Source organism: Carassius auratus, chromosome 34 (genome assembly GCF_003368295.1).
Source record: "Carassius auratus strain Wakin chromosome 34, ASM336829v1, whole genome shotgun sequence".
In the NCBI taxonomy this organism is placed as follows: domain Eukaryota; kingdom Metazoa; phylum Chordata; class Actinopteri; order Cypriniformes; family Cyprinidae; genus Carassius; species Carassius auratus.
This window is the reverse complement of record NC_039276.1, coordinates 5,620,191-5,633,303: the sequence shown is the minus strand read 5'-3', so window position 1 is coordinate 5,633,303 and position 13,113 is coordinate 5,620,191. Positions and strand designations below refer to the sequence as shown.

Genomic DNA, 13,113 nt, shown 5'->3' with positions numbered 1-13,113 from the left:
TACACACACATACACACACACACACACTCTCTCTCTCTCTCTCTCTCTCTCTCTCACACACACACACACACACACACACATATATGTGTATATATATATATATATATATATATATATATATATATATATATATATATATATATATAATGTGTGTGTGTGAGAGAGAGAGAGAGAGAGAGAGAGATGTTGTTGTGATGTATTTTAAAATGTTATGACTATTTGTGAACGGGATATTTCTGGTCACAGAAATTACTTTAGATTGGTGGGCTAAACAAGATTCTTATTTTTAAGTGAAAAACTCTTGGGGTCCCCATTTTATAGCAGTCCAAATTCTCCTCCACTCCTCCAGGAAATTTTAAGAAACATAATGAATTACAACTGTAATGAAGCCACTGAAAGTTCATTGAAATGCAATTGTTTAATAGGAGTACATGTAAAGGCATTTTAACCATTATAGTGAATAGCAAAATGTCTTCTCAAGAGTAACAGCTCCATCTTGTGTAGAGTTGTAAGCAGTTGTATGTGCTTTCCTTTTTCAAACCGTAAGTAAGTCCAAGAACACAATGGAACAATGGAATTGCTGGTACTCTATTGGTAAGGTGTTAGTAAATTATGCAGTCATATAAGTGGTTATTGATGATATGTTGGTCACGTTTTTATATACATTTCTATGCTTGACTCAACTTCTGTGTTCAGTGTAACATTCTGGAATGTACTGTATAAACACATTAAAAGACTAATAGGAATTAGGGTTTGAACATTTTTACAAAAAAAAAAATAAAGGAAAATAAATAAAAAGAATTTAGAATCTTCAGCAAATTTTTGTAACAGTATTAAATAGTGCAACCATAAGCAGCACTGTGGAAATAAAATTGTATGAGTAATGTATTTTTCATTAAAGATGATGTGTAATTTTTGTTTGCAATTTTTTCCTTTCTCCCCATAAGACACAGTGATTACGTTTTAGACTTAAAATACATATAATGTCTTTATATATAACGTCTAGATTACAATCAATTCACTGTGATAGTGATATACGTGACAATAATGTGTGGGACAGCGAGAGACTGTGCTAGCACATGCTGAGGTTTCTTATTTTCCCCCTTCCGAATAGTGATTTAGGATTTGGTATTGTGAAAAATATATGTTCTAGACAGATCGGGATAAGACATTTGATTTCCTCAACTTTATCCGCATGCGCCTCCTCATGTGACCTGAAAGAGAAAACATTGAACATAAAGAATCAACAATAGATACAAATTTTCCTGCTTTTTTATTTATTTATTTATTTATTTTTTTGTGGAGCATAATAGAACACAAGTTGGATGTTTAAGCATCATCATAACTGACGCTAAACTGCGGGGCTTTCCTCAATTGTAATATCAAACCCTCTGAAGTAAGCGAGGGCTGCAGTAAACACACCTCTCATGCACATTCTCATGCAGTGTCTCCTAGAGACAAAGTTGTTTTTGTTGCCTCCACAGCCAGTGTAGGGAAAAATGTGGCATCTCTTAATCTTGGGGTTGTACACGTATCTCCACTCAGAGCCAGCGCAATCACCTCTATCAACTGGACTCGAGCAGAATTCTGGGGGATTGCAACAACAATATGTTGGCAAAATCAACAGCAGTTAAAAAACACTTTATACACATTCAACTGAGACAGAAAAAGATGATATTACATAATAAAATATAAAATATATATTTTAAAAAATCCATTTATATAGCGCTTTGTGTATTGTTGTACACCTAAAGCGCTTTTACAATCATGTGGGGGTTCTCTTCTCATCCTCCACCAGTGTGCAGCATCCACTTGGATGATGCGACGGCAACCATAGGACAATGGCACCAGTGGGCTCTCCACACATCAGCTACAGGTGGAGAGGAGAGAGAGTCATAGAGCTAATCAAGTGTTTTGGGATTATTAGGAGGCAATGATTGACAAAGGCCAATGGGGCAATTTGGCCAGGACACTGGGGTTATACCCCTACTCTTTACAAGAAGTGCCATTGGATTTTTAATGACCACAGAAAGTCAGGACCTCGGTTTAACTTCTCATCCGAAAGATGGTGCTTTCTGACAGTGTACTGTAGTGTCCCCATCACTATACTTTTGCGTTAGGACCCACACAGACCACAGGGTGAGCACCCCCTGCTGGCCTCACTAACACCTCTTCCAACAGCTCTTCTCTTCTCTTCTTTTTTTGACTTGTAAATGATTAACTAACAATCTGGTCAACATAAAAATATTTATTTGAAGCACAATTCTACAAAAAAGGTAACTTACTGCAAAAGTGTTGGTACTTAAAGTGATTCACTGAGCAGAAATTTAAACTTAAAACATCTCAAGATAAATCAAATAACAAGAAAATCCAAATTAAGTGTTTTAAGGGCTTCAAACTTAACATTGCATGGCTCAATGTCTTATTGACTATCCTCCATTGCAGACACATGCCCCTCGTTTGGCCTTCTTGATCTTTGGCCTTGGCTAAACCAGCTGGCCACACTCTCGCTAGCAGTAAAATCTTCCAGACTTGGCCCCTCTACACTTATTCTTATCAGATCTTTCACTGTGTCTGAATGAAGTAATGCTTTAGTGTCTGATTTGAACAGCTAAACTAATACTACTGTTTCAGCAAATTAAAATAGTTAGGTTTTGCATGTAATAGCAAAGTGATTATATTTCATTTCTTTGCTTTATTGTGTTAATTTAGAAAATAATTATCTTAATCTTAAATGTTTTTTTTGTGTTGTTGTTTAAGTAACGACCAAGCTCATCGTGACTTGCCTAAAAATAAAATCTATAGATATAAAACAGTTCAAGCACATAACAATGTTTAAACGTTAAACCTAGATAAATATGCACTTTATCCAATAGTTAATGCGGAGTTATGGAGGCACCAGCATGATCACTTTTTTTCAGTGGATATGGCATCATTTTTGGTCATTAAGGTAAGAGTAATACATAATTCGTAACTGCAAAGGGTCTACTTTTTATTTGTGTGCACTCACAATATAAACAAGTTGTGCTTTTATCAAATAAGGAAAACAAACATGATGCGCTTTCTGCTGTCTCGCCTTTAAGAGGAGTACAAAAATGAACCAAGACTCAGCGAATACATGCCACACAGACAAGATAAATATATCTATAGAAAGCTTTAAATGACTACTTAATGAAACAAAACAAAAATTATAAACATAATCCGTAAAGATGCACTTCTCTCTAAAGGCACGTCTAATGAGGAGATGATGAATCAGGCTTGGAAACTTCATCCTTGCGACACAGACTCAGAAAACACTAGTTTATTAGTAAATAATTCAAACATCTCCTTACTATTTCCCCATGTCACATTTATGGTAATTTCTTCTGCCGGTGCTTTGCAGCAAGCTTAAAGCCTATTGAGTGTATTTGAACGCAGAACTGTTCAGCTGCGCTGACGGCACTAACGGGACACTAAACACTTTCGAGCTGCTCTTAGCAGTCATGGTAGCATAGTCTTGTGTTGTTTCCAACATCACTAATTGATGGATGTCTAAAATATAAAAGTAAGGAGAAGTCTAAAACAGGCAGGAGGCCCGACCCACGTCTGAAGTATGATGTGAAAATAGGCCCGCAGCCCGACTCGAGGGGAGTAAAAAACTCGGGGGCCATCGGGCTCGGGCTGAAATGCAGGGCTCTGGTGCATGGCCGCGGGAAGTGGGGGTGCTGGGGGTGCTGCTAGTGACGAGAGGGAGATAAAAAAAAAAGTAGGCCTATTAAAATATTTTGCACAATTTATAAATTCCTTATGAATATTTTAGAAAATGATTTTGACACACGCAGTCTATTACGTATATTTTGGATTTTAATTTCACATTTTGAGGCCTAATCAACACAGGTTCGGAAGTTACGTTGTCAACGTCAGGCAGGCAGGTTTGGTCGCCGAGTAACGAGGTTTCCCGCTCGTTCCATGCAGAATACATTCATCTTTATATAATACAGCGCACCTCGACATTTGGACACCTGTAACCAGGGCACCCCCCCTGCATGTAGCTCAGGTAAGAGTATGGTGCTGCCGCGCTTGTAACATTTATTTTTTGGCAACAAGTGTGGGATCAGCTTTGACTAGCCAAGCAATTGTAAGTAGTATACTATAGTATTTTTGTAAGGTGGTGGGGATGGAGAGTATTATTTCGTTCGTGTGTTCTTTGCGTAATGGTTGTGGAGAACTGTTAAATAACGTTTAAATAGTCGGAAATTATTTCCTTGTGGTTTGTGTAAAAAGGTTGGAGATGGAGACAGAAAGCTTTATACTGTGCGTGTGTTTTTTTGCGTAATGGATGTGGAGAACTGTTCAATAAACAAATTGCTTAAATAGTCAGAGATTATTTCCTTGTGGTGTGCGTAAAAAGATTTTGGAGTTAATAGAGTTGCGTGTGACATAAACGTGCAGTGACTCAAGCCAGCTGCCCAAATCGATTGCATTGTTTTAGCGTTATTGTGAAGTTTGATTAATATTATATTTTGTTGTAATATTATTTGTTGTATCTAAATAAGTTGCATGTATGTATAGGCTATCTGAAATTGTAATGAAAGTAATTATTTCGTTTTCTTTCGATTATTAAACTATTATTTCTGCTTCTGCTTCAGATTAATAAGGCATTGCGCATATCTGAGAACTGATGTCTGTGTGTTTCAGACCCTGTGCACTGAAGTGTATATGACAATAAAGTAGTAAATCTCAAGGTATTTATTTTTAAAATGTATTTTAAATAGGCCTATAGGCTCATAGGTTTTTTGTCAAAAAACAAAACAAAAAAAAATTCACAGCACCCCCTGTTCAAAATTACTTCCCGCGGCCCTGCTCTGGTGTCTGTTGTAGAACCACAGGGATACTTTCAGATTTGTGGAGACTTTTTTTCCCCCCTCGAACGCAGACTCGCACTCTACAGCCCTGTTATAATGCATTCATTTATGTTTGCCCTGCACTTCTGCTACACAATTAAATCACATCAGATCCCTATTGTTTTAAGATGTGAAAAAGTGACACTCTATTGACATTTTTATTGATGTTTAAAATATGATCCAAATGTCACGGTTGGGTTTGGGAAAACACAAAGAGAGGGTAGATCCAAATGCAGGTAAGGGTTTTTATTTAAACAGAGGGGTAACTACAAAAATAAACAGTCATGAGAGACAAACGTAACCAAAAGAGGGAACCGGATGAAACGGGGAACTCGTAAGAATGAGAAGGTAGAGGAAGTCTCGGGGGAACGAGAGCATGAGACACATAGGGTAAGGACTCCATGATGACAACAGAGAAAGACAGCTCTATATAGGGAAACTAATGACAGAGTATTGTCAACACCTGTGCGATTCTAATTGGAGTGCAATTACTGTGAACACACAACCAGACTAGCGGAATTAAAGTGCCTATGGTGAAGTGCCTAAGGGGAAGTGAGCTCACTAGGGAACACCCAGGAAAACAAAGACTGGCAGCGTGACATTACCCCCTCCCTACGGAGCAGCTACCAGATGCTCCACCTAAACCCAGGAAAACCCCAACAGAAAAAGAGGCAGGAGGGAGGTGGAACGGCGGCGGACCAGGGGGAGGGACGGAGGGACAGAAAACAGGGACAGGAGCAACCAGGGGAAATGGAAAGGTGCAACACAAAACAAGGAGTCCAGGAGGGAGGCGGACAGGTGGAGGCTCAGGGGGAGGGAAGGAGGGCCAGACTAAACTAAAAGGAACAGACAGAAACAGAACTCAAAAAACACAAAACATAAGTCCATGAAGGGCATGTTGAGGCGTCCACCAGGACGGAGCAGATGACCACCACATCTTTGTGGTCGAGGCCGGAGTCCACCAGGGCGGAGCGGAAGACCACCACGGCCTTGTGGTCAAAGTCAAAGCCCTCCAGGGCGGAGCGGAAGACCACCACGTCTTTGTGGTCGAGGCCGGAGTCCACCAGGGCGGAGCAGAAGACCACCACGTCCTCATGGTCACCGCCGGAGTCCCCCAGAGCGGAGCGGACGACCACCACGTCCTCGTGGTCACCGCCCGAGTCCCCCAGGGTGGAGCGGACGACCACCACGTCCTCGTGGTCACCGCCAGAGTCCCCCAGGGCGGAGTAGAAGACCACCACGGCCTTGTGGTCACCGCCTCGGGAACTGCCTCGGGCACCGCCTCGGGAACTGCATCGGGCACCGCCTCGGGAACTGCATCGGGCACCGCCTCGGGAACTGCATCGGGCACCGCCTCGGGAACTGCATCAGGCACCGCCTCGGGAACAGCCTCGGCCTCCGGAGCAGCAGCGGGCACCGCATCGGGAACGACCTCGGCCACCACCCCGGCCTCCGGAACAGCAACGGGTACCGCCTCGGCCTCCAGAACCGCAGCGGGCACCACATCGGGAACAGCATCGGGCATTGCCTCGGCCTCTCGAACAGCATCGAGCACCTTCTCGGGAACAGCCTCGGCCTCGGAAACAGCATCGGGCACCGCCTCGGGAACTGCATCGGGCACCGCCTCGGAGACTGCATCGGGCACCGCCTCGGCCTCCGGAACATTAGCGGGCACCGCATCGGGAACGGCCTCGGCCACCGCCTCGGCCTCCGGAACAGCAGCGGGCACCGCATCGGGAACAGCCTCGGCCACCGCCTCCGGAACAGCAGCGGGCACCGCATCGGGAATGGCCTCATGGACGGCAGCCGCCCGCTCGGGAACGTTCTCCGGGTCCTGAGGAACAGTAGCTGCCTGTCTCCTCCTCCGCCCTCTACGATGGAGAGTCGGTGGCGTTGAGTCGGCCATCTTGAGCTGTGGCGCTAGGCTGGCGGCCATCTTGGGCTGTGGGGCTGGGCTGGTGGCCATCTTGGGTTGTGGGGCTGGGCTGGCGGCCATCCTGTGCTGTGGGGTTGGGGTGGCGGCCTTGTCTGGAAACTCTGGTGTGGTTGTTGCATCCCACTGAGCACGATGGTGCAGGTAATTGGTAAACCCCCAAAAGTCCAGGATCTCTAACCCCTTCATCTCCCATTGAGGTAAAGGATCATCCAGGCAATTATTAAACCAATCCTTTAGTGCTGCATCATTGTAACCTAACCCGACTGCCAAAGTCCAAAACAATTGCGCCAGGCCACCCACCTCCCTTCCCTCTTGATGAAGGGTGGTTAAGTTCCGGAATCTCCCCCTCCGTTCCTCCATGGTGGCTGGGGAACCGATTCGAAATCTCACACCGCTGGATCTAGGCATGATGGAGTCCTTCTGTCACGGTTGGGTTTGGGAAAACACAAAGAGAGGGTAGATCCAAATGCAGGTAAGGGTTTTTATTTAAACAGAGGGGTAACTACAAAAATAAACAGTCATGAGAGACAAACGTAACCAAAAGAGGGAACCGGATGAAACGGGGAACTCGTAAGAATGAGAAGGTAGAGGAAGTCTCGGGGGAACGAGAGCATGAGACACATAGGGTAAGGACTCCATGATGACAACAGAGAAAGACAGCTCTATATAGGGAAACTAATGACAGAGTATTGTCAACACCTGTGCGATTCTAATTGGAGTGCAATTACTGTGAACACACAACCAGACTAGCGGAATTAAAGTGCCTATGGTGAAGTGCCTAAGGGGAAGTGAGCTCACTAGGGAACACCCAGGAAAACAAAGACTGGCAGCGTGACACCAAATGACTGCATCAATGTAATTTTCTACTAGTTTAAGATTAATTTTATGCTGTTCTAGCTGGAGTAACACTAGAATTGCGATTATGTATTTTTGTAGGCCAAATCTCAGAAACAAGTTAACATTTCAGCACTTTTGGTTCATCACCCATCAACTCACTGCTTTTACAGCCTGATTGTGTTTACAATAATGCCCTGGCAAACTATTCTAACTCAAAATGTCTAAATGTTTTTCAAATAAAGATTGTCATGTGACTATGGATCATTTATAGCCTGTTAAGTCAACTTGAATTTACATACTTGATCCACTAGATAGCAGTAAAATCTAAGCATTGTCATTCAGTGGAACCACAGAACATTTACACATTCAAGTCATCCTTTGAACCCCAAAGCAACTGTAATTAATTTGCAGTTACTTTTAACCAATAGTGAATTGCCAGTAATAAGTTAGTAAAACAGAAAGCTGTCAAGATGGTGAACATGGGGTAATTCACTTACTATACTTCATTAACCACTTTGATTAAGGCAAGAGGCAAATGTGAAGTAATATGAATAGCTCCCATTAACACATGGTAACCATATAAATACAGAAAATTGCAAATGTTTAATAGTTTGTTTGCAATATCCCTCTAGAGCCCAAATCCCAAGAAGAGGAAATTTAACACAACAAAATATACTTGCAATTACAGAAACTGATATTCAGGTGTTATATTTCAAAACTGAGTATTAATGTTACTAAACCACATATTTGACACAGATTTCTGTGCAATCTGTGTGCCAAACAAGGATGTCATGTGCCCTGGGGCTGCGGAGCAGAGAGCAGTATTGAGACTCTTCTGGCTCCATAGAGCAGCTCTTAACTGTCAAAAGAAACAGGAGGAGGCAGAAAAAATGGCTGCTACGCTGCCCTCTGGACTCAGACAAACAGACTGTCTGATGCGGAGGCACAGCTGTCTGGAACCCGCTGCCTGTGTGTGTGTGTGTGTGTGTGTGTGTGCGTGTGTGTGTGTGTGTTTGTACACGTGTGTGAGATGTGTGACTCTCACCTGGTTCCTGTGCAGATGGTTTGTACACTCTCCGCGCTGGCAAATGTGATGCATTCAATGGAGCTTCAACTAAAAATAACCAAATACACAAATTCTAAATAAGATTCATATGAAAAGCTGTAATGGTATTTCTGCGATGACAATAATAACACTAATGGTCCAACGAAAATCCAAAACAAACCCCCCCCCCCCCAAAAAAAGAGTGCACCCTTAAATACAGATCACTGCAGGATGTCCATTACAAATAAAAAGGTTTTCTGCTGGATGTGTCACTCGTCTCACCATGTTTAGCGAGAGGTTCTGTCTTGGGCTTGGGTTCTTCTTCTGGCTTTAATGGAGCATTTTGTTCCATGTGGTTTGAGGCAGCTAAAAAGAGGAAGGAAATTGAAAAACATGATCATATTTGTTGTCCTCTTGTTATAGAGAAGACTTTCTCTGTCAGGTTGCACTATTAGCACTATAATCACATTTCCTCTCTGTGTTTTTCAAGGATTAGTAGTTCTAGGGTGACTATAAATCCTCTTTTTCCCAGTCATATCCAGATGAGAATTCCCAACCTTCCAAAAAATGTCCAGCTTTAGGCTTTGGTTTCCTATTGTTTTCTTACCTGTTGAAGGTAATGACTGAAAAGTAGTTAGCAAGTAGGCATTGTGCATTATTGACCAGTCATGGCATGCAAGAAGGTGGGATCATATGCATGCAATAATGTAGGAGGACTGTAGAGAGCATGTCAATAAGAAAACAAAGCCATAACCTGGACATTTTTTAATTTAATTCTATGTATTCTACCTTTTGTTTTTCAACTTGTGTAAAGTAGTGAAGTGGTTTTATGGCTATATTTTTCTTTTTTATTTTAGTTGCTCTTTTAGCACATTTTACCTAAAAAAAAAATGGAGTAGAAACAAATTTCACTCAGAAATTGGTAGTACATTTCACAAACAATTGCATTGAATGTGAAATTTTGAAGAAGAAAAACTGAAATAACTTTTATTTACAAATTTGAAAAACTAATTTATAAATAGTTTTATAATAATTATGTAGTTTTATAACTAATTTCTAATATATATCCCTGTACCATCTTAGATATTTTTATTTTTTTCTTCCAATCTTCTCTCTGACTTTTAACAGGCAAGCTGTCCCTCTAAGACATCTGTGTAAATGCCCTCTTCACATGTGGAACTGGATATAGTGCTGTGCTGCTCCAGCACACAAGCTGTTTGCTGTCGGGTCCAGAGTAGCTTTTAATCACCTTATCAGCCAAGGATAGTTTGATTCTTAATGATATGACCCTTTTAGCACTAAACGTGCTGAGAAATTTTCTGTATTTGCAGTTCTGCACTGACTGTGACCGTTCGAATTATCAAACAGACAAAAATAAAACAGAATGTGGACTGAATTAGAACCAGCTGAATTAAAAGTTCTAATTGCACTATGGAATGAAGATTATTCAGACCAGAATACAAAAGGGCTGTAACCTTAGATGACTCAGAGCTTGAGCAAAATCAGTATGTCATTATTGAAAATTGCATAGAAGAGAAATGTTGTGTTGCTGGTACATACGTAGACATCGCTCATGGCATTCTTTTATGGTCTTGAAGTTGTTGGCATTCCCAAAGCAACCACCATAAAAGAATAGCTTGCATTTCTGGCTCTTGAAATCAAACAAATAATGAGGCACCAGTCCTCGATATGGTCCCGGCTCATCCTCCAGATGGCATGGACTCTTTTCCGTTTGTTTGTTTGTTTTTTAAAGGATATTTTTTCAGCAACTTTAGACATAAAAGTAAATTAAAAGTGTTAGATGTGAAAATCTTTTACCCCACACTTAGGTTAAAAGGCTCACTAGCACAGGCAAAAGGCAGTTTTCACCAATGCTTCCTTTTTTTGGGTGAACTATTCCTTTAATTTTACAGCTCAGGACTATAAAATCTTTTTACAGCTTTGTACACCATTTATATGCATGAATTACATAATGAGAACACAAGTAACATCTGCACATATTAATACAGATATTAAATATTTCATGATTAAACTAGACAAATATGGGAAATGCATTCTAAAGCAGTGGCTTTCAGCGGAACCTTAACAAACACCTTGGCCATAAGCCATAGACAGTCTGGAGTGACTGATGTATTCTAGCTCCATCTTCAGCACATACCCTGTTGATTAATTAATGTCTGGATTCCAAAATTCCACTGATTAAAAAAACCCCACTTAATTTCCAGCCATGTTTTTGCCCTGTAATGCAGAATTTATTTATGGTCATTGCTAATTAAAATATTTCACTTAAGTGTTCATTCATTATGGAGAAAGGCTTTAATCCAATCAGCTAGGAGAAATCATCAGGGTATTTAGTTTTTCTCTCTTATTTGTCTATGTCTCATGATTTTCTATGATCAGACTACACTGATCATAAATGTCACAAAGAGACCATACAGATTAAAGCTAGTTGCTGCATGCTTTTGGATATAATTCAATGTTAATTGCGGTCTCACTTACTGCTTAAAAGCTATTAAAATGTGATTATGGTCATGGCAAAAGCTCAGAGTAAGCGCATCCAAACAATGAAAGTCAACAGGATAAAAAAAAAAAAAAAAAAAACGCTCACCAACTTTCATTATTTACATAACAGGATATTTTTTTCTTCTTCAAAATGGCTCAAAATAAATGATGTCATAAAGGTGTAGTTTACCCTAAAATAAAATGTAACACTGTCAGACTTTATTTGCATTACTGTGTTGCTAAAAAGTGGTTTATCCCAGTCATTTAAAAACTACTTTAAATAAAACACTTTGCTATACAAATGAAGTTGGAGAATTCATCAGGATGAAACTAGATACTGTGTTCTGATACACTACGCCCCAGACAGCTGTCCTGACCGAGAGCGGTAGATGAATGCTAAGTAAGCTTAGAAAATGACCACTCACACAGCATTCATCTAGAATTCATATTTACAAGGACACTTAATAAACTGAATTAAATTAACTGAATGGAATGCTAAAAATAAATGATGCAGTTTTATATGGTCATAGTTAATATAGCAGAAGTGTAGATGGGCTGCATCTAAAACGCTTACCAAAATGAATAATTCAAAACTGCCGTTCCCCTGAACAGCTTCTTGGGTGCTTTTTAGGAAAGGAGATTGTCTTGATGCTAGTTTCTGTCATTGCATGTCTCATATACTCACAAGGACAGAACTTAAGCATAATATCGTTATGTTTAACTGAGTGCTCATTAAAAAAAGATGGCAGTAAGGAAGGTACTTTCAGGTACATTCTGGGCCACCTGAGCAACTACCATTGAAATGAATGTCAATGCTAAATGGTTAACTCAAGACATAAAAGACCTCATTTGGCTTAAACAAACTGCAATCCAATCTATTGCCACTTGAGGCACAACAATTACACACATCATCGTGTGTAAAATGTAAAGCTAAATATATGTAAAGAAACAGAATCAGTTTTCTAGGGGTGAAAAATAATTAGAAAATGATCTTTCTCTCCTAGTTTGTCTGTCTCTTTCTCTCTTTCTCACTTCTCTTTATAGGGCACTGATGAATTGATTCACTAGATGGAGACATTTATCATTCATATCTCACAATGGTTTATTAATTGATGTTTGTTCCATATACTCAGTGATTCCCATTGAATCCTGAATTTTAAGTGCTTAAAAGGAAACAGTGAGAGCTTGTTTAATTGTTGCCTTTTCATTTAGAAGATGCTTTTATCCAAAGTGACTTTCAAATTAGGAACTTAACAAGCAAGAGCCAAAAATACTCACAGTAATGCAATGCAATGTTACAGTGCAGAGAAAACTGTGAGCAAGATGAGTTATATATATATATATAATATTATTATTATTATTATTATTATTATTATTATTATTATTATTATTATTATTATTATTATCATTAATTGCTTGGTTTGTTTGTCTTTTTATTTTCAGTGTACTTTCTTTTGTTACTTGTTTTATGTTTATGTTTGAAATAAAGCATTCATTCATACATATATATGAAAAAAACGTATACAAGTCGCACCGGACTATAAGTCGCATTTATTTAGAACCAAGAACGAAGAGAAAACATTACCGTCTACAGCCGCGAGAGGGCGCTCTATGATTTCAATAGTAGACTACAGGAGCAGTGAGCAGCATATAGCGTCCTCTGGCCGCTGTAGACGGTAATGTTTTCTCTTGGTTCATTTCTCTTGGTTCATGTCAAATTAATTTTGATAAATAAGTCGAACCTGACTATAAGTCGCAGGACCAGCCAAACTATGAAAAAAAGTGTGACTTATAGTCCGGAAAATATGGAAAATATATACAAACACACACACACACACACATATAAGGAGGGTTATGGTTTAGGTCTGTCATGAGCCATTTCATGGAGGTTGTTATTGTCAATCTTGCAC

At 40.1% G+C, this 13,113-nt stretch overlaps 1 protein-coding gene across 2 annotated transcripts in view; it reads right to left on the bottom strand.

Moving 5' to 3' along the window:
- Positions 1-399: 399 nt before the first annotated feature.
- The window catches only part of LOC113053705 (boophilin-H2), a 31,621-nt gene continuing 18,907 nt past the window's right edge, over positions 400-13,113 (bottom strand). For both annotated transcript variants that reach the window (XM_026218986.1, XM_026218987.1), the window contains exons 3-6: positions 8,984-9,067; positions 8,702-8,770; positions 1,423-1,587; positions 400-1,214 (exon numbers count right to left, since the gene is read on the bottom strand). In XM_026218986.1, coding sequence (XP_026074771.1) covers positions 1,150-1,214; positions 1,423-1,587; positions 8,702-8,770; positions 8,984-9,067 — 383 coding nt within the window. In that variant the 3' untranslated portion in view covers positions 400-1,149. The remainder of the gene's footprint in view (positions 1,215-1,422; positions 1,588-8,701; positions 8,771-8,983; positions 9,068-13,113) is intronic.